The sequence below is a fragment of the Pristiophorus japonicus genome, chromosome 7, assembly GCF_044704955.1.
Source record: "Pristiophorus japonicus isolate sPriJap1 chromosome 7, sPriJap1.hap1, whole genome shotgun sequence".
NCBI classification, from domain to species: Eukaryota; Metazoa; Chordata; class Chondrichthyes; family Pristiophoridae; genus Pristiophorus; species Pristiophorus japonicus.
The window spans coordinates 151,844,770-151,866,071 of record NC_091983.1 but is presented as its reverse complement, the minus strand read 5'-3'; the positions used below and the strand labels follow the sequence as shown (position 1 = coordinate 151,866,071).

Here is a 21,302-nt window from a genome sequence, read left to right as displayed (position 1 = left end):
GGTATGCCTCATAGTGGCTAAGTGAAGGATATCATGAAATAGGTAGAAAACTTCTGGGAAGGGGGACAGCAGCCAAAAGCCATGCTCCATGTTGAAACCAATGAATTAGAAATATGTTTGACGTTTTGCAGAGGGAGCTTGAGGAGTTAGGCGCAAGATAAAAAAAAACAAGACTTCAGGACTGGTAATCTTTGGATTGTTTCCTTTGCCACGCACAGGACAATTTAAGGAGGTAAAGATTATGAAGGTCAACTTGTGGCTGCAGGGCTCGTGCAAGAGGGAGGGGTTCACATTCTTTGAACACGTTCTAGAACAAAGGAAGGCAACACCAAGAGCGACAGGCTTCACTTGAACCGAAACGGTACTAATGTCTTTTCAGAGAGGGTGAAAAAAGCAGTGGGGGGAGAAATTAAACTTGGGTTTGAAACTAAAAGAACAGCAGAATTAATAAAGTTGTTTGGTACAGAAGGAATTAAAAGGAAACTTATCAGAGAAGGAAGAGAAAGAAAGAGATTTAGAGGTGGTGTAAACTAAGACCACTCTTGCAGAAGGAACCAAAGATATCAAAATTAAATGAAGAAAAGCAGAATTAAGAATCAAGGTTAATGTTCCAATAAATTGAAGTCAGGAATGAGTGGTGTTTATGTAAATACACAAAATATTCAAAACAAAATTGGAGAGTTAGAAGCATTCATAATTATTTAGGAATATGCTATATAGGTCGAACGTCTGAAATCCGGAGTTCTAAAAACGGGAATTGTCCAAAAACCGGACATTGTGCAGATTTCAAGAGTCGTTTTCCGGAATCTGTAAATATTTCCTGAAAACCGGACTTTTAAGCTGTACATGCCTTTCTCCAGGCATGAATCCAATAAAATATGCAGCCTGGCGCAGCCTGACCCGGCCTCGAGGTTGCTGGATTCGGGCCGTCTGATGCAATGCTCCGAAATCCGGAAATAGCTGAAAGTTGGCCCAAGGGTTTCCAGATTCGGGATGTCGGATTGTCTCTGAAATCCGTAAATGTCCGAAACTTGGCCCAGGGGTTTCTGGATTCAGGACGTTGGATTTCTTCTCCGAAATCCGGAAAAACACGAAAACCGGAATGGCTTCAGTCCCGAGGTTTTCGGTTTCGGGATGTTATACCTGTAGTAGCTATTATGTAGATGTGACATAGGTTCTGACAGGATTGGAATCTTAATATTTCTGGTTATAATATTTTCAGTTGGGATACAAACAAGAAAAAGGAGATAGAGTGCTACTGCTTGTAAAGGATTCTAACATAGAATGTAGGGATGTACTGCGGGGAGGGCGGGGGAGGGGGTTTACGGAATCCATATGGATAGAGTTTTTTTTTAAAAAGGAAAGGAAATGGTACAATTCTCGGTGCAGTGGAGATGAGAGAGAGCGCGGATGTGCAGACAGTTTTGAGAGATACACAGAGCAATAATATTGGGTGATTGTAACTATCCCAAGATAGACTGGAATAAAGGTATTGCATGTGGTCAAACTGGGAAACACTTTTTAGAATTTATCTAATTAAGGTCATTTGCACTTCCCATTAGTGCCCCTGGGGGCAGCGCCACTAACGGCAACAACTAAATCCCGCTCCACTGCGCCGGCAATGGCGACACCATCACCGTGCACAGCGACCCGTTTTCGCCTCAGTGCAAAAATTCGGTATCTCCCCCTGAAGCTGCACCTGGCAATGCCAGCGACAGCTTCAGGGGGCACGTACATGACGGTCGGTCGCTCGCAGAACGTTAAAGGCGAAGTGGTGTGTGCGTGAATAAAAAAATAGGTCGACTTACTTGTCGCGGCTTGTTGCCTCTTTGAATACGGGGTCCATGCTCTGATTTGGCAGTCCGGTACTTCACTTGAGTGCCGGGCTGATAGCACAACACCCTACTCCCCGATGGTCCAGATAGGGCCCCTCAGAGTCTGCAGCTTGGCCCTCCCCTTTAATGAATGGGAGGGCCCCTCCTATGCGGCGGCCCCCAAACGGTAACATATGCATTTTCTCAGCCTATGTTTCGAGTTCAACAAGGAAAGAACCATTTCTTAATTTAGTTTTGGGAAATAAGGTGGGGCAAATAGCTGTTGAGAATACAACAGTTGGTTCATAGTGATTACAACACAGTTCGTTTCAATGTAGGAATAGAAAAATAAATAAAAATAAGGTTTTTGGATTGGAAAAGGCAAAGTTCAGTGAGGTAACAATTTTCTTCTTGGGCAGTCCCCCGGAATCAAGGATGACATGCTTCCACACTAAAATGAGTTCTCAGGTGACATGAGACCAGTCTCTGTCACAGGTAGGGTAGGTGGTGATTGGAGGAACAAGATGGGTGGGGCAAACGGTGGTCAGAGGGGCGGGTGAATGGGGTGCTTGATTTGTTGTACGCTCTTTCCGCTTTTTGTTCTTGGCTTCCGCGTGGAAAGAGACTTGAAGTGTTTGGTGCCTTCTCGGATGCTCCTCCTCCACTTTGAGCGGTTTCGGGACAGGGATTCCCACCAGTCGATGGGGATGTTGCATTTTTTCAAGGAGACTTTGAGGGTGTCCTTGAAACATTTTCTCTGTCCTCCTGGGACTCGCCTGCCATGATGTAGCTTGGAGCAGAGTGCTTGTTTCGGGAGTCGAGCATCAGGCATGCGGACAACGTAGCCCGCCCACTGGAGCTGGTTGAGTGTAGTCAATGCCTCGATGCTGGGGATGTTGGCCTGAGAGAGAATGCTGATATTGGTGCATCTATCCTGCCAATGAATTTGCAGGATTTTGCTGAGGCAAAATAATAATATAACAATAACAACTTGCACTAATATATGCCCCAAGGTGGTTCATATAGATACAATAAAAAAATGGATGTTGAGCCAAAGGAGGAGATATTAGCTGGGATGAATAGAAGCTTGGTCAGAGGTGGGATTTAAGAAAGTCCTTAAAGGCAGAGAGGGAGGTGGAGAGACAGAGGGGTTTGGTCCAAATTAATGGGGTAGAAAACTTAGCAAACAGGTCAACAGATTAATAATGGAAATCTTCAAATATGAGATGGATAGTATATAGAATATATTCCTATAAGGTAAAAAGGAGGTGCATCCAAGAAATTCCATGGATAAGTAGAGAAATTAAAACCAAATTGAAACATCAAATTTTCATCCTTGTTTACAAATCACTCCATGGCCTCACCCCTCCTTATTTCTGTAATCTCCTTCAGCCTCATAACCCCCCGGAGATATCTGCGCTCCTCAAATTCTGTCCTCTTGAGCATCCCTGATTATAACTGGCCGTGCCTTTAGCTGCCTGGGCCCCAAGCTCTGGAACACCCTCCCTGAACCTCGCCACCTCTCTTTCCTCCTTTAAGACGTGCCGTAAAACCTACCTCCTTGACTAAGCTTTTGGTCATCTGCTGTAATTTCTTCTGATGTGGCTCAGTGTCAAATTTATTTGTTTTGTCTTATAACACTCCTGTGAAGCGCCTTGGGATGTTTTACTACATTGAAGGTGCTATATAAATACAAGTTGTTGTAAAAAGGGGTACGTTATAAAATTAGGCTAACAATACTAAGACTGACTAGACTGGGCCTCTTCTCAAGAAAAGGGAAGGCTGAGGGGTAACCTGCTAGAGGTCTTTTAAGATTATGAAAGGGTTTGATAGGATAGACATAGAGAAAATGTATCCACTTGTAGGGAGACCAAACGTAGGGGCCATAAATATAAGATAGTCACTAATAAATCCAATAGGAAATACAGAAGAAATTTCTTTACCCAGAGATTGGTTAGAATGTTATACTCACGACCACAAGCTGAGGCAAATAACACAGATACATTTAAGGGTAGCTAGATGGGGAGAAAGGAATAGAAGGTTATGCTGATGGAGTTAAATGAAGTAGGATGGGAGGAGGTTTGTTTGGAGCATAAACACTGGCAAGTTGGGCCAAATAGTCTGTTTCTGTGCTGTACATACATTCTATGCAATAATCATGACGCATATATCCGGCACAGGCACGATAAGCCAAATGGCCTCCTGTGCTGTATCGTTCTATGATTCTAATACAGAAACTGTAGTGAGGAGGTGAAAAGGGAGATTAGAAGATCTAAAAGGGGAAATGTTGAGGGGTTTTGTAAGCATGTAAAAATTAAAGAATAGTTAACGTGATGGTAAGTAAGACTGTTCAGGGACTGAGGAGTCATAAATATGTTGAAGATAATGGCCTGGATTTTGTGTCGACGATGTACCTACGGAGTATGCCACCGGCATCCGAACAAAATACGAACTTAACCTGATGGAGACCCTCCTCTGCGAACTTGCTGTTTGATGCTGCATGCTTGAGGGCAGCGTAATGGCCCACAGATCCCAGGGGCGCAGTGTGTGCGGAAGTGTACCTGGGATCACGGTGGGCCTGGTACTCCAATCATCAAACAAAAGGTGTCTCATTCATTTATAATCTCCGGAAGGGAAAAAAAAAAACCCTCATTACCAGAGCTTTCTGGAATAAACATCTATACTTTCAGTTTGGATGTTTTTTAAGCTTATGCTCCACATAAATGCCAAAAAAGAAATAATTTTATCAATGTAGCAACTGCTTCCTCTGAACTTTTCTGATAAATAAATACTTTCCATGGACAAAATCCTAAAATGCTTCCATTTCCGGCCTGCTTCCACCAGCCGTAAGATTTCCATATGTAAATGCTGGGTAGTTGGTCGGCAATTAACCCAACTCTGCGCCCAACAATGAGGTTTTCTGGTCGGTGCGGATGATCTTTCAAGTCGGAACTTGACCGGTCGCAAATTTGGTTTTTGTGGAAATCCTGAACTTGCTGTGCATCTCAAAGGTGGTATGATGGCATACTCTGATGGCATGGCGTGTGCCATCATACCCACTGCAACTTCTGGCCCGATAAATACTTTGCACTGTTTTTAATATGTGATGGTAAAGTGAAGATGTAGGTGTACTCGCGAAGATTGTTAGAGATCATTGTAAAAAAGTAATGAGCAGAACTCAACGTGGTTAAGTCACTTGGCCTTGATGGCATGCATTGCTCACTGTTAGAGAATGGAGGGGCTATTTGGTTAAATTTGAGAGGAGTATATTCTTCCTTCTGAAGAATACGATCTTACATTTCTGTATTTTCTAATTCAGCTGGTCGCACCTCACACTGATTAGTTTGAATAACAGATGTAATAATGGCTGAGCACTCAGGATTGATTATTTTTTATAAATCCTCAGTAGTTTGGCAGTATTTTACCCACTTACCTTGCTTTCAATTCTCTTTATTTTCTATCTTTTTTCCTAACAGTATTGCAGTATTGACCTGCTTGCTTATCTTTGTGGTCAGTTCTGATGAAGGGTATGCACCAGAAAGGCTAAACTGTCCTTTGTCTTTACAGATGTTGACTGACCTGTGAAATAACAGTATTTTCTGTTGTAATTCACATTTGCAGTTTTTTTAAATTTCTACTTTTCAAACTCATCTGTTTTAAATTTCTTAAAATCAACTAAAACACCTTTGATCATCTATCTTTGGTCTAAAACTGTGACTTGGGGGAAAAAAATTGTATAGAAGATGTCTCATAGAAGAAAAGTTGTTGGAGCATTCTAACCATCAGTGTGGAATCTAAATTTGGTTGCAAGAAAACTGTGCATTCTATACTATGATACTGGCCCCAATTTTTGTAGCTTGTGTATTTTGGTTTCATAATTTATATATCCTTATGCCTTACGTTCAGGTATCTCAGACTACATAAAGCATTATCATTTGTCAAATGTTCTGAGTAATGCTAATAATTTGTTACCTGTAAAATATAAGTTCTATACTCATAGGTGCTATGTCTTATTTTATGATGCAGCGCATACAGAGCGCTATCTTGAAAGCCTTCAACAGCCCAACAGTCAAAACAGCTGATGAGGAGACAAAACGAAAAGTAAAAGGTAGAGATTTATATATGGCTCAAAGGCGCCATCTGGTGCATTTATAGTAGTTTAAACTTGCCAAGCTGCATCTTTATGCTGAAATAAAGCCATTACGTGCCTATTGCATTGAGTGGAGTTGGTTATTTTCTTTTAAATCACAATTATTAACCATTATGTATTTAAACAAGTATTGCGAATGAATAATTTTGTTTATATCTACAATATTGCTTTTGAGAATGTGCCATCTAGAAATGATGGTGCAGTGTACATAATGTCTGCCATGACGTCTTCACATAAAGAAATATGTTTATAGGAGAAGCTGTGAATATCAGAGTTAAATGTGCAAATATTTAACTCTTAAATATGATGTTACAGTATATGGCAAAGAAGGTGTGAAGATGAATTTTATCGACCAGATTTTTGTTGGAGAGCTGGTCAATACTATCATGTGTGAAGAGTGCTCACATGTGAGTATTACTTAGTTGCATGACTTCTTGTTGTAAAAGAATAAAACTGTATTTAAATCTTCCCATTTGTATTCACCAATCATGATCAAAAGTAGGCTACAACTAAATGGATGATGGGCAAAATATAGAATTGCTCATAAATAACTTTTTTTAAAGGAGCCTTTGCATGAATTATATGGTGATGATCTCTTGTGTCAAGGTAATACTTTCATATCCTTTTGTCCTCCACCTAAACATCTACTGTAGCTGCAATTTCATTGTGATAGGCTGTAGAAGAGTTATATTACTACCTAGAATGAAAAATGTTAAATAACAAGTGGCCCCCAGGTCCAGAGCAATATTGCAACAACAGCCACAACTTGCATTTATATAGCACCTCTAATGTAGTAAAACAGCAGGGAATTGCATGCAATAATCTAAGCCAAAGAATTGTATATGACACGGAAAGGACATCATAAAAGAATAAATAAATGTGGAACTCCCAAATGTGGGATAAAATCTGTTTTTTTTAATTTGCAGTTTCATTCACAATCTATAGGGCCCAAGTTTCCACATGATTCGCGCCTGATTTTTAGGAGCAACTGGTGGAGAACGGACTATTTTAGAAATCGCAATTCTCCACATTTTTTTTTCTGCAGTTCTAGTCAGGTAGAACAGTTCCAGTTTAGAACAGAATTTTTTCTTCAAAAGGGGGCGTGTCCGGCCACTGACACCTGATTTGAAAGTTTCCACAGTGAAAATGTACTCCAAACTAAAGTAGAATGGAGCCAGTGAAGATTTTTGTAGAACTGAAAAAACCTGTTCTACACATTAAAAAATCAGGCGCAGGTTACAAATTAGGCGTCCAGAACGAGGTGGGGGGGAAGGGAACTCATTAAATTCGACAATAAATCCTTATTTATACTTCTACAAATATTATGCAAATAAATCCAACCTGAATAAACATTTATAAGCCAAGAAAAGATTAAATAAACCATCTTCCTACCTGTGTGAAAGTGCTTCAGCCAGGGAGAATTCTGCAGCCGTTCGTGTCGGAGAGGGAGAGGGAGAGGGAGAGGGAGAGGGAGAGGGAGAGGGAGAGGGAGGGAGAGAGAGAGTCTTGGGGGCGGGGAGCAGGAGCTGACCGTGGGAGGAGCCTTATTCACGCAGCCCCAGTGAGGCCATTCAGCCAGGGCTAGGGGCTGCGTGCTTCGGGCCCCTCCCACACAGTTCGGCGCCTGGAGCTACTGCACTTGCGTGCCGACTGTAGCGCGCACGTGCAGAGGTCCCGGCACTGCTCCGCCCCCCCCACAGCTCGTGCTGGCTGCGCCGAGAGCCAGAGGACCTGTAAGTAGGTGGAGAATACCGAGGATTTTTTTAGGCGCGAAAAACGGGCGCCCAGCTCGGAGGGGCGCCCGTTTTTTTTCTTGTGGAAACTTGGGCCCATAGAGTGCTGTTTTTAACACATTTCCATTTAAAATATTGTACAACAACCTATAATTTTATATAGCAACAAATCTTTGAATTCTTACTCGTGGAACTCACATTAAGGTTTGTAAATTGTCAAGTTTTATAAATTTTGGCAGTGGAAAAAATATAGCATCAGAAAATATCACACTAATTTCTTGAAAATGTATAGAAAATAAGCAATATGTGATGTAGTTGAATCTAGAATAAAACATCACAATATCTTATTAATATCTTCATATTAATTTAAACGAAGATCTTTTTACAAGGACATTAATGCGGTGAATGTTGGCACTTCACTATATAATGAGGTACTTCATGCTTGTGAAACAAACTGTCTCATAAATTTTGTACATAATACAGTGCATGGGGTTTCCTGTGATCTACAAACTTAGTTTCTGATAAACCTGCAACAATGACATTGCAGAAGAGCATAGTAGCCTTTTGTAGATGTCCTTCAACATTGCACCAAAAATATGGAACACTCCTGAAGGAGAACCTGGAACTTCCACTATAGTGGTAGAGGACTGAAGCCAAAGGCTGCAACTTAATTTGGGATGTTCTGTTTATGTTTATGGATGCAGATGATTTGTTCTCATAGTATTCTGGGCCTCTTAAATAGATTACAGCAATGCAGGTTATTCTGCCTTATCCATAATTCTTTATATTGTGTGAGATGACTTTCTTATTGACTCGTGGTAATGTATATATGGCATAATTGTAATTTACTTTCTTAGTTTAAATTTGACATTTTTATTACATCTCAGATTTTTTTAATGGTTAACTAGCTGAAGGCAGTTTTTTTCTGTATTATGAGCTGAGATTTTCAGTACTATTATCAATTGTATATGATCTTTGAAATTATCTTATCTTAGATTTCAACTGTTAAAGAGCCATTTATTGACCTTTCACTTCCCATTGTTGAAGAAAGGGTAAGAACATTTTTGTTTTTGTGTACAATATAAATGAAGAATTTTTCATCCATTGGCATTTTTTTGACCTCTGCACCATTTGTAATGGGAGCAGTGTAATACATGGTATATTCCACAAGCAACCATGTAATATTCTTGATTTGCCAATGGTCTTCCAGATTGTAGGCATAACTAAAACAGTTTTGGAGACTTGTACAGGTTGACCAAACAACTCGGCCTGCCAGTGGCCAGAAAAAAACAACCATTTCTCCCTCCCATAGTAGACTTTCGGCTGGATTTCCGGGCGCAAATCGCAGTGAAATTAAAATTTTAGTGCTAGGTTAGCATTGTTGCTAGAGCGCCCACCTTTCGCCAAATGAACATTCACGATGGGCGTTAGCGCAAACTCAGGCTTTGCAGCACAGAATTTGTGCACCGAAACCGAAAGTTCCAACCCTAAAAAAAATCAGCCGACCCTAAAAAAAAAAATCAACAGTTCTGCACATACGTAACTTTTTTTCCCCCACGCTTCTGGTCTGCTATCCGATCGCAAACGCTAATGCAGGGCGCAGCCGCGCACATGCGCAGTACACCCGGGGCTGAATCAGCCATTTTATTATTCGATTTTGATGATGGAGGAGGACAGCAGACAACGTGCCACACAAAAGGCTAACGAAGCTCTTGTGGGGGCTGTGGAGAGGAGATGGCATGAATTACACAGGAGAGGTGGATCTCGACCCCTGCCAGCGATTTTAACAGAATATGGAGGGTGATTGCTGAGGAGGTCTCTGCCTCAGACACAGTGGCCAGGAGTGGGAAGCAGTGCCGGAAAAAATTTAAGGATTTTTGTAGGGTTGTTAGAGTGAGTACAATTTTTATTGATGCACTCCTTTATTACTTAAATTATAAATATGACACACTATTTGTTCTCATGCTGTTGCTGTCTCTCAGCACTCTGTGGGTTGCCTCCTAAAATGCATGACACATAGGCAGGCATAGTTTGGCACCCTATTTGCCATGAATGAGCTTTACACATTATTAAGATTGCTTCCTGAGATCTTGTAAGATGTATCTGCACGTCAATGTGTGTGCCACAAGAGCAGATGGACGCTCTGGTAACCACTCCCATTTCATCTTTGTAGGCAAAGAAGTCTCATAATCGGCACGAACAGGTGCGGACAGTTGGTGGTCCACTTCGGACCCTGCCACTTACGGACCCCGAGGAGCGAGTGGCAGGCCTCATCGGCATCTCGGGTTGGGCACTGCGGGTACTGACCCCCGCTTGTATACTGAGGGTAAGTCCTGCACACTCCCTGGGCTGAGTTGGGGCAACATGATAGTGTCTGTGGACTAGGGTTGGGGCAATGTGATACAGTGTCTCTGGACTAGATATAATGGAATAGCGGTGGTCCTTCGAATAAGCTTGTGCTATGTGACCTTCCTCATGTCACCCTGCCCCCTCCCCTGCTGCTAACCACTCGTGTATTGCTTTTTACTTCCAGATGACCAGTCACAGGTGAGTCGGCAAAGTCGGTCTGCTAACAGACAGGCAGACGTGGAATTGGACATGGTGGGACTGTCCATAAGAGTTCACCTGTCCAGCTCATCCATCAGCTCCTCGATGTCCTGGGTAGGATTCCCACGACCATCGAGAATCTCCCTGCGACTAAACCAGAGGTAGGGTCACAGATTGTCGGTGCAAGCCGTGAAACTGACGAGGCCATCACTGCCCCACGAGGCTGGTAGCCTCCATCAGTGACACTGGAGTCCCAGAGAGTGTGGCGAGCAGCCTTTCCGATTTCCCCAGTGTGACACATAGACACACCCTCACACCACCTGTGACTGGCGACGCCGATGAAGAGGCTCGCCAGTTAGAAGCTGGGTCTTCCATGTCACAAGCACGTCCAGTGTCTCCCCAGGAGGTGTCTCCAATATCTCTTCCCTCCCTCAACACAGCAGCGCGCTGACAACGTTGCTTCACGCCATCATGGTGCCACTTTGGGTACGAGGAGCAGGCAAGGGAGGGGGATAAGGGTAAGGGGGGGAAAAGCCGGTGGTAAAAGAGAGTGGGGCAGGAGTGTTGGTTATAATGTTTTTTAATCACGCTGCTGGATGCAGATAATTTCTGTTATTTTATTAAAGTTTCAACGTTTGCAAATTATGTTAACAAAGTTATAAAAGTTTACAATGTTTGATAAATTCTTTTGTTCAGATTAACCATTCCTGTGTAGTGTCTCATTTGCAGAATAAGAGTCAACATGGTGGGATAGAGTGGCCAGGCAACGGTCAAATGTGCCATTCATTCTTCAAGCAAAGCGTTCAATTATGAGCTGCTGACTTAAGACTTTTGCAGTGGCAAAATTTCCACAATGTGGTGGCATCTTCCTGCTCCCTGGATATTGAGCATTGCCTGCCATGATGCGCTGAGTATGGTCGCGGATGATCTGTATGTTCATGGAATCCCTTTCGGTTTCAGTAAACCTCTGGATTCTGTTAAGGTGGTCGCAGGGCGATGTTCGTACTGTCAAGGGCACCCTGAACCTTGGGGAAGCCAGCAATTCATCCAAAACCTACAGCCCTCTCACTTTGAGCCTCCTTGATCATTGGGAAGTTTATGAAGTCAATCCTGCCTGCGTAGAGTGCAGTAGTCACCTGGCAAATGCAGCAATGTGTAGCGTGCTGCGAGATGGAGCATATGTCCCCTGCTGATTCCTGAAAGGAGTAGAGGCATTGAAGGCATGTGCCGCAATCACCTTCACTTTGACGGGCAGTGCAGTCCTGTTGCCGCTGGTCGGCTGTAGGTCTGCCTTTATGAGCTGGCATATCTCTGTCAGCACTGCTTTTTGGAAGCACAGCCTTCTAACGCACTGTACCTCATGGAGGTGCAGGTATGCGTGATGTTTCCTATAAAGTCGTTGAGGGTAAGACCTCCTCCCTTTACATCTGTGATCGCTTCGATTATGTTGAAAATTATCATCAATCAGCCGCCTTGCAGCTCGACGCCATATAAATATAGCACCCAGGAATAATGGCTGACAGAGTATAGCCCGCATCTTTTAAAATGTCCTTAAATGTCCTTTAAAACAAACTACAAACTCACATAAATGTTACAATGAAAAGTATGCAGTAATGTAGCGTTCTTCTCCCAATGCTTTTAATCATACAGAACTCCGACTTTCTCCTCCATTTCCAAGATAGCGCCCGGGGTGCAACTGGTTTTTGCTGGTGGATTCCCGGGCAGACGCTAACTCGGGCGATATGCTCGAAAGTTCCCCCCAGGGCGCTAGTGCAGCAATGCACGACGATTTACGCCGTCCTTATAGTAAAAACTGCAGGCGGCCGCCGCAAAACCATTGCTGAAAGTTCCACCCGGGCACGAAATCGTGTCTGCCTCGTTTCACGCCAAAAAAAAGTGCTTTTGCGCCCCACCCAGGCGCTAAAGAGGACGCAAATTAGCCGAAAATCCGGCCCCTTGTTTTGACTTGATGGATAATCCTGCCTCCAAAGCCACATGTGAAAACCATCTCTTTTCTAGTCTTGAGTCAGAGGTGGCGGCACCACCTCATTTACTTTACTGCGCTATTTACGGCTGCTATTGTCTGCGTTTGGCAGTCTTATCAGTGGGTTTTCCTCACTTGTGGAATAAACCAGGTACCCCACAGTTCTCCATTGTAAATGGTGTATTTACCTATCAAGTATATGTTTATATTTCTTCAGTATAACTATCTTGGTGCTGAATTGTGATCTGTTTCCTATTTTTCAGTGTTTTACCTGTATTTAGTCATCTGGTTAATGTAAATTGAATGTCAGTATGTGACAAGTTCTATATTGGTCTTTAAACTCATTCAATTCGTATATAATTTTACTTTTTTTTTTGTAAATACTTGCAGTGGTTAATGTTCATGTAGTAATAATTATGCATTTTTGAAATATGTTATTTTGTTGTTTTCGCGGTACAAGCAATATTTTGTAAATGTTTTTCTTTTATAACTGGTAAGGCAGCCAAACCAGTGCCTTTAGGGAGAATAAATAAAAATCAGAACGCAAAAGATACAGAAATTGAGGAAAATATCTTGGCTTCAAGTAAGCAGGACACCTGTGCTACATCTACTACCCCAATTAAATATAAACCAAAGAATTCTAAGAAACCAACTTTAACGAAGTACATGGTAAGGGGGTATGCATTTGGTTTTTATTGTTGTGAGAATAAATTGTCACTACAGTTGACAACACCGTAGTATTTGGCCCTCTTAAATAATTTGATGTTTTGAATATTTGCATTTCTGAGCTCCTTAAATAGAACATATTAATGGGAAGCTATTTAAGGGTCGATTTAACAAACTGGTGCTCTCAATGCAAAGTTTCATGTGTCATGAGTGGATTTCAGAAATTCAAGCAGAGATCAGTAGCCCGCAGACTTTTCCATGTATTAAAGTAAATGCACAGGAAATCGTGCAGGATGTGCTTACTTCTATACTCCAATACTCCAATCCCTGATATGTGCTCTAGTGTGTGAATCTCCATGTCAGGTAGGCAAATTCATCATACCTTTGGTACCTTAACAAAAGTTGTTAGTTTGGGGTTATGAGACTCCGGTCATGGACCAAATTCTTTCTGTGAAGCTTCTGTCTGTTCCATCCTTTATATATGCAAACCTTCAACTGCTTGTATTTCCCAAGCTGGATTCTGACCAAACAGAGAGCAGTCTTTATCAAACCTCCAGACCCAAGAATTTTTGAAATATTGCCGCTTCCAAGCTTTCAGGTTTCGGTTAGAGGAAAGAATGGTCATGCATTTTTTGTATGGAAGGTCTAGCTTTGTGTATGAGGGTGTCTTGCTTTTTTATTTATAGGGGTTTTGCTTTTTTGTGCAGAGGCTTTTTGTGTGTATAGGGGTTCTTATGGATCTGGTACCTGTATTATTGCTTAATCGCATGCAGCCCAATCACTGATTTTGATGTGTTTCTGTCCTCCAACTCTAAAAGGTTGGACATTCCCAAGCTAATCCATCAAAATTTAACATTTAATCAATTACAAGGACATTTTAAATTTTAAAAAGTTCCCTATTTTGTGTTCTTTTATCACCTTACAAATTTAATGGTTATGAAGTAGTGATTTCCCTGCTGAATTTTATAAAGCCTATCTCCCTGAACTGAAATCTGTACTGACGAGGCTCCTCTACAGCAATAACTTGCATTTATATAGCGCCCTTAACATAGAAAAACATCCCAAGGCATTTCACAGAGGAGTAAGTAAAAAGTGAATACCAGGAGTTATTAGTTGGGGTGATTAAGAGGTGGGTTTTAAGGAGAGTCTTGAAGGAAGACATGGAGGTGAAGCGGTTGAGAGAAGGAATTCCAGAGCATGGATGACTGAAGGCACAGACACACATTGTGGGTGAAAGGAGGAGTGGATGCACCAGAGGTCAGAATCAAAGAAACAGAGAATTTGGGAATAGGAGATTGTAGGGCTGGAGGAAATTACAGAGATAGGGAGGGGTGAAACAATGGAGGTATTTGAACAGAAGGATGAGAATTTTAAATTTGAGGCATGGGGAATCGGAAGCCAATGAACCAAAGACAATGACTTGGGTATAGGGGGCATAATTTCATAGTTGCGGATGGCACAAAGCTTGGAAATGTAGTGATCCTATGAGAAGGATAGTAGCAGACTTCAGGAGGACGTGAAGGGGGCAGTTAAGTGGCAGATGAAATTTAATGCAGAAAAGTGTGAGTGATGTACTTTGGAAGGAAGAATTAAGAGAGGCCGTATAAACTAAATGATCAAACTTTAAAGGGGGTGTTGGAAAATAAAGGGCAAATGGATTTTGTGAAAGTTGTGAAGTGCCTAATACTTGTGTTTTTAACATACAGCATTGCTGATGATATTCATTCAGAAATGTGTCTATGATCTGTAGATCAATATGAATGCCATGCAGTGACATTGTGGAAGCATAAATCAATCTCTATGAAGTTATCAGCATATTGAAAACAAAAATATAATTCTATAATTTAATTTTCCACTATTCTTTACAATGATGTGTATGGGTGGAGGGAACCTACTCCTTACTGCAAGAATTTCCCCAGAATAAGATGTTAACATAATAAGCTAACATATCTTCATTATTCTACTTTTAGCAGAGTCATGTGAACAAACAAAGGATGAAGGCAATGAAGAGATCAACAGATGATGATGAGAAGAATTGGCGAGCTTCTGCAGAACAAAGTAATGGACACCAAGAGGAGGAGAGTAGCCTGACACTTCGTTGCCCTAATTTAGTCGAAGCCAATAACCTTAGTCAGTCAGAAGGTAGTGATAAAGATGGGAATCAGTCAGATGGAAGCAATGATGCAGACAGTGAAGCATCAGAGTCTGAGAATCCTTCAAAACCAGTGGAATCCTTGAGTTGCAGCACTGATTCCAAATTTGATTTGACAACTGTCAATCACAAACTGTCAAACAGTAATTTAGTGCAATCTAAACATACAGACTTTAATTGTAATGATTCTATTTCCAGTGAAGTATCAAAACTCAACCTCGGCAGTACCAAAAATGAAAGTCTAATTATTGATTCTGTTTATGAGGAACAGACAGACTGTGTTTCATTCGGCATTCAAGACACAAAAGAAAGATCTGTAGTTTCAAAGAATACAGTTACAGCATTTCAAACATTGTCCCAGAGCTATGGAGCCAGACCTAAGGAATGTTCTCTCCAGTCCTGTCTTAGCCAGTTTACATCTGTAGATCTATTAATGGGTAACAACAAGCTGATGTGTGAAAAATGTACGGAGAAAAGACAGAAACAACACAAGAAATCACATTCAGCAGGTGGGTAAAGTATAGGTGTCAGAACTACTTTAAAATCTATAACTTGTGTGTATATATGTCCATTGGAGGATGTATGTTGCACATCACTTGCCATGGAATGATGAGCACATATTCACATGCAATAATTGTCAATCCCTGGTTGCCCTTGAAAAAGTGGTGGTAGGCCACTGCCTTGAACTGCTGCAGTCTTTGTGGTGAAGATGCTCCCACAGTGCTGTTGGGCAGGAAGTTCCAGGATTTTGACCCAGCGATGTTGAATGAACTGCGATATATGTCCCAAGTCCAGATGTCTGACTTGGAGAGGACTTGCATCCTGTAGATAGTGCACACTGTTGCCATGTTTACATAAGAACATAAGAATTAGAAACAGGAGTAGGCCATCTGGCCCCTCGAGCCTGCTCCGCCATTCAACAAGATCATGGCTGATCTGGCCGCTCCCCGTAATCTTTAATTCCCTTATTGGTTAAAAATCTATCTATCTGTGACTTGAATATATTCAATGAGCTAGCCTCAACTGCTTCCTTGGGCAGAGAATTCCACAGATTCACAACTCTCTGGGAGAAGAAATTCCTTCTCAACTCGGTTTTAAATTGGCTCCCCCATATGTTATGCTGATGGTGGAGAGAGTGGATGTTTAAACCAGTGGATGGGTGTTGGTGACAGTGATAAGTAGAGGTCATAATCTTACAGATTTTTTAGTAACCTTGTCAATAATGGCATCACCAAGTTTCCTGCCAGCCGTATCCAACAGAGGAAGTTGCACGCATGTTCAGTGGTAATGTTTCACTGTTTTACAAACTGATTTGCAAACCAGCAATTTTATGTGAAACCCAAAGAGTGATAGTTTAGATCATTTTCTTAAAAATACAATACTCACATTTATTTTTGCATGTAATGGGTCTGTAGTTCCCTACATCTGCGTTCACATCCTTTATAAAAATGGCCGCCATTACTTTAGCCGGTTTCTAATCAACTGTACATTTTCATTGTCCAATGACTCCCTTGTAATGACTGTTCATGCCTCAGAAATCTCTTCCCATATCTCTCTTGGTAGTCAAGAATACATTTAATCTATAATTGAGTATTTTTTTGAGCCGTAATACCCTGTCTCGACTTCCACCCCACTTAAAGCAAAATCAATGTTTCCCTCAAAGCTGCGGGGGATTGTGGCCGTGCAGCGATCAGGAAGCCCTGTGCAGGCCGCCCACCAGCTGTTCTGCTGGAAAAGATACTGCGCATGCGCAGCCACGCAGCAAATTTAAAGATTAGAAGGAACATTGATCACAATCCCGAATTCTGCTTGGACTTTTGCTGCTGAGTGAAGACATGCTGCTGTCTTCCTTTGTGACTAATTGGACAAAGCAGTCATTCAGAATATTCACACTCATGCTCATTCTCTACTTCAACCCCTTTCTCATCTTTCATGGTTCTCTCCTCTTATCTGACTGTCTACTTACTGTTAATATACTGGAAACATGTCTTACTGTTGTCTCTCTTTGCCACTCTAACCATGTTCTGCATTTTCCTATGTTCATCCCAGTGAGCCCTTCCCCTTGCTCCTTGCAGGATTTGCAGAGGTCATTTTTTCCTCATTAATTTCACTTGATTACTTTGTTAATCCATTTATGTGGCCATTTTTATTTCGTCCACTTGCTGATCCTAGGTATGCAATCATCTTGCATGCTCAGCATTATGCATTTAAATCTGTTCCATTTGTTCTCTATTGAAATGCTGTTTAATAACACTACCCCACAACTACCAAATCAATTTGCTTAAGCTGTTCTCTTAGCCCTTTTAAAATTATGTGTCTGGCTCCTGGTTTGCTGTTTAAAGGTTGTTTGTACTTTTCTTAAAAGGTGTAGAATAATTAAAGATAAACCCTTACAGCAAATAAAAATAAGCTTAATATTTTTAAATCTGTCTATGACAAGCATAAAATACAGGCCAAAGTGATTAAAGAAAACATTTCAGAAAATCCACTTTTACAAGCCTGATTGTCCAGGCAGTGAGTTCTACATTTTTAAAAGGTGGAATGCATGGGAGAAGTGTCGAACCGAAGTTACACATTTCCCAGTTATTGCATCAACAAACTGTGCCGTGGCGTAATAAGATAGCAGGATGGCACTTTGTACCTGCGGAGCTTTTATCTCTTTCTCCTGTTTCCATCTTTCTGTCCACCTACCCCCCACCTCCAAGCAGCAAGATAGTTAATTTTCCTGTTTATGAAGGAGGGAAGGATGACATATAGAGAGAGTAACCCAGAAAGGTGGGGGATATATTAAAATGAAACCAAGATATGAATCTTATGAATAGATTGTTTAAATAATCTATAAATTATACCTGGAAACTGCTTCTAGTAAATCCTTATCTATTCAGCTTATCTGAAGTTTGCTTCATGTTCAAGATTTTTGTTGCACTTTACATTGTTTAATATCATTTTGTTTTAATAGAGAAGAAATCAGAACAGATGTACACAAATGCTCGGAAGCAAATGTTGATCTCCGCTGTTCCACCTATATTAAATTTTCACCTTAAAAGATTTCACCAGGTAATTGTCAATAGGGTATTTATATATGCTATTTTCCCCTTAATCATTTTGGGTAAGCAGTTCATAAATTAATTGTTGTCTTTATATTTTGTAAAATTTCTCAAACTTTTCCTCTTGTACAAATTTATTTAAGAATATCCAAATATGTGTTCAGTATATGGACGGTTAGTCTAGAAATGCATATTTTAATGGCATTGTTAATGTTTTTAAAAATTGGTTTGAGAAAGTTGGTGGTGTTGGATTTTTAAGCTCAAAGCAATGAAGTACAGTACGTCCTTTCCAATTAATGGTTTAACATTACACTCCTCCCACTAATAACACAAAATTAAATCATCAAAATGTATAGCACCGACGGAGGCTTTTTGGTCTATCGCACCTGTGCTGGCTCTCTAAAAGAACTATCCATTTAGTCCCATTCCCCTGTCCTTTCTCATACCTTTAAATTCTTTATTTTTCAAATATGTTATCCACTTAGAAAAATTCTGCTTCCATCACTGATTCTGGTCAGGCTTTTCATATCCTAACCATCTTCTGCTCAAAAAAAAAATTACACTATGTCGTTACCAATTCTCTGACTAGTGGAAATAGCTTTATGTCCAGTTTACTTAATCAAAACCTCATAATTTTGAATACGTTTATTAGATCTCCTCAGCTTTCTTGGTATTAATGAACTCGAGTTTCTCTAATCTCTCCTCATATCTAAAGCCGCTCATCTTTAGAATTATGTCAGTTGATCTCTTCTGCACTTTCTCTATGGTCTTGATATCCTTCAAATAAAGTGCCCAAAATTGGACATACTATTCTACTGCAAAGCAACCAATGATTTATATAGATTTTGCATTACTTCCTTGCTTTTGTGCTATGTGCCCCTAATTATAAAACCTAGGATCCCATATGCTTTTTCTTTAATAGTTTTATCAACTTGACCTATCACTTTTAAAGATTTGTTTAAAGAAAGTAAGAAAACAGTTTTTTTTTAAGTGCCATATTGTAGTTGTAATCCCACATGAATGTAAGTATAAGTTTCTATTATTTTAAGGTAACTTGTGTTCCTTCTCAGGCAGGTTTGAGTTTGCGGAAAGTTAATAGGCATGTGGATTTCCCTTTAGTGCTGGATCTGGCACCATTCTGTTCATCAAACTGCAAGGTATATTCTTTGCATACAAAGTACTTTGAGATATTTTTCACTAATCATTTTAAAATCATTCAATAAGTTTTATTTTTTGTGCTGTACAAATGTACATCTGTTTGTATTCATGTTTATGTTGATATGAAGTTGTTGAAAAGAAAAAAACATATTTATATAATGCCTTCTCATTCGTCTCAGAAATGTCCCAAACTACAGAACATACAGTGAATTGCTTCGCAGTGCAATCACTTTTATATAGGTGAATCCAGCTGCAATAATAATTCTATTGACCAGTGTGTAGATTACATCGAGTCATACAGCACAGAAACAGGCCATTCGGCCCAACTGATCTATGCCAGTGTTTGTACTCCACACGAGCCTCCTCCCACTCCTCTTCATCTAACCCTATCAGCATTTTTCTCCGTCATGTGCTTATCTAGCTTTGCCATAAATGCATCTATGGTATTTGCTTCAGCTATTCCTTTTGGTAGCATATTCCACATTCTTACCACTCTGAGTAAAGTCATAAGACAGCTCAAGAACAACAAGGCCACGGGAGCGGATGGAATCCCTGCTGAGACGCTAAAGTATGGCAGAGAGGCGCTGTTGGCACGGATACATGACCTCATCTCTCTCATCTGGAGGGAGGAAAGCATGCCGGGATATCCCAGATGCAGTGATCGTGACCATCTTTCAAAAAAGGGGACAAGTCTGACTGCAGCAATTACAGGGGAATCTCCCTGCTATCAGCCACTGGGAAAGTTATCGCTCAAGTCCTCCTCAACCGTCTTCTCCCTGTGGCCAAGGAGTTCCTCCCGGAGTCACAGTGAGGATTTCGTCCCCTACGGGGTACAACGGACATGATCTTTGCAGCGCGACAGCTGCAGGAAAAGTGCAGGGAGCAGCGCCAGTCAACCGCGAGGGTCTATGGAGCGTCCTCCTCCGTTTCGGATGCCCCCAAAAGTTTGTCAACATCCTTCGCTTGTTCCATGATGACATGCAAGCCGTGATCCTTACCAACGGATCAATTACAGACCCAATCCACGTCCGGACTGGGGTCAAACAGGGCTGCGTCATCGCTCCAACCCCCTTCTCAATCTTCCTCGCTGCCATGCTCCACCTCAGTCAATAAGCTCCCCACTGGAGTGGAACTAAACTACAGAACCAGTGGGAAGCTGTTTAACCTTCGCAGCTTCCAGGCCAGGTCCAAGGTCACCCCAACCTCTGTCGTTGAGCTACATTACGTGGACGATGCCTGCGTCTGCGCACATTCTGAGGCTGAACTCCAGGATATAGTCGATGTACTTACTGAGGCATACGAAAGCATGGACCTTACGCTAAACATCCGTAAGGCAAAGGTCCTCCATCAGCCTGTCCTCGCCGCACAGCACTGACCCCCAGTCATTAAGATCCACGGCGCGGCCCTCGACAACGTGGACCATTTCCCAAACCTCAGGAGCCTCTTATCAACAAAAGCAGACATTGATGAGGAGATTCAACACCGCCTCCAGTGCAGCCTTCGGCCGGCTGAGGAAAAGTGTGTTTGAAGACCAGGCCCTCAAATCTACCACCAAGCTCATGGTCTACAAGGCTGTAGTAATACCCGTCCCGCTGTATGGCTCAGAGGCATGGACCATGTACAGTAGACACCTCAAGTCGCTGGAGATATATCACCAACGATGTCTCCGCAAGACCCTACAAATCCCCTGGGAGGACAGGCGCACCAACATCAGCATCCTCGTCCAAGCTAACATCCCCAGCATTGAAGCACTAATTACACTCGATCAGCTCCGCTGGGCAGGCCACATAGTTCGCATGCCAGACACGAGACTCCCAAAGCAAGTGCTTTATGCGGAGCTCCTTCATGGCAAATGAGCCAAAGGTGGGCAGCGGAAACTTTAGAAGGACACCCTCAAAGCCTCCTTGATAAAGTGCGACATTCCCACTGACACCTGGGAATTCCTAGCCAAAGACTGCCCTAAATGGAGAAAGTGCAACCCGGAGGGCGCTGAGCACTTCGAGTCTCAACGCCGAGAGCGTGCAGAAATCAAGCGCAGGCAGTGGAAAGAG

The 21,302-nt window shown here is 41.7% G+C and overlaps 1 protein-coding gene across 5 annotated transcripts in view; it reads left to right on the top strand.

The window, feature by feature from the left end:
* Positions 1 to 21,302, top strand: part of usp45 (ubiquitin specific peptidase 45) — a 106,987-nt gene that overhangs the window by 61,976 nt on the left and 23,709 nt on the right. For all 5 annotated transcript variants that reach the window (XM_070885414.1, XM_070885417.1, XM_070885418.1 and 2 more), the window contains 7 exons: positions 5,841 to 5,922; positions 6,280 to 6,371; positions 8,693 to 8,749; positions 12,727 to 12,897; positions 14,865 to 15,555; positions 18,006 to 18,103; positions 19,164 to 19,250. In XM_070885414.1, the coding sequence (XP_070741515.1) occupies positions 5,841 to 5,922; positions 6,280 to 6,371; positions 8,693 to 8,749; positions 12,727 to 12,897; positions 14,865 to 15,555; positions 18,006 to 18,103; positions 19,164 to 19,250 (1,278 nt within the window). The remainder of the gene's footprint in view (positions 1 to 5,840; positions 5,923 to 6,279; positions 6,372 to 8,692; positions 8,750 to 12,726; positions 12,898 to 14,864; positions 15,556 to 18,005; positions 18,104 to 19,163; positions 19,251 to 21,302) is intronic.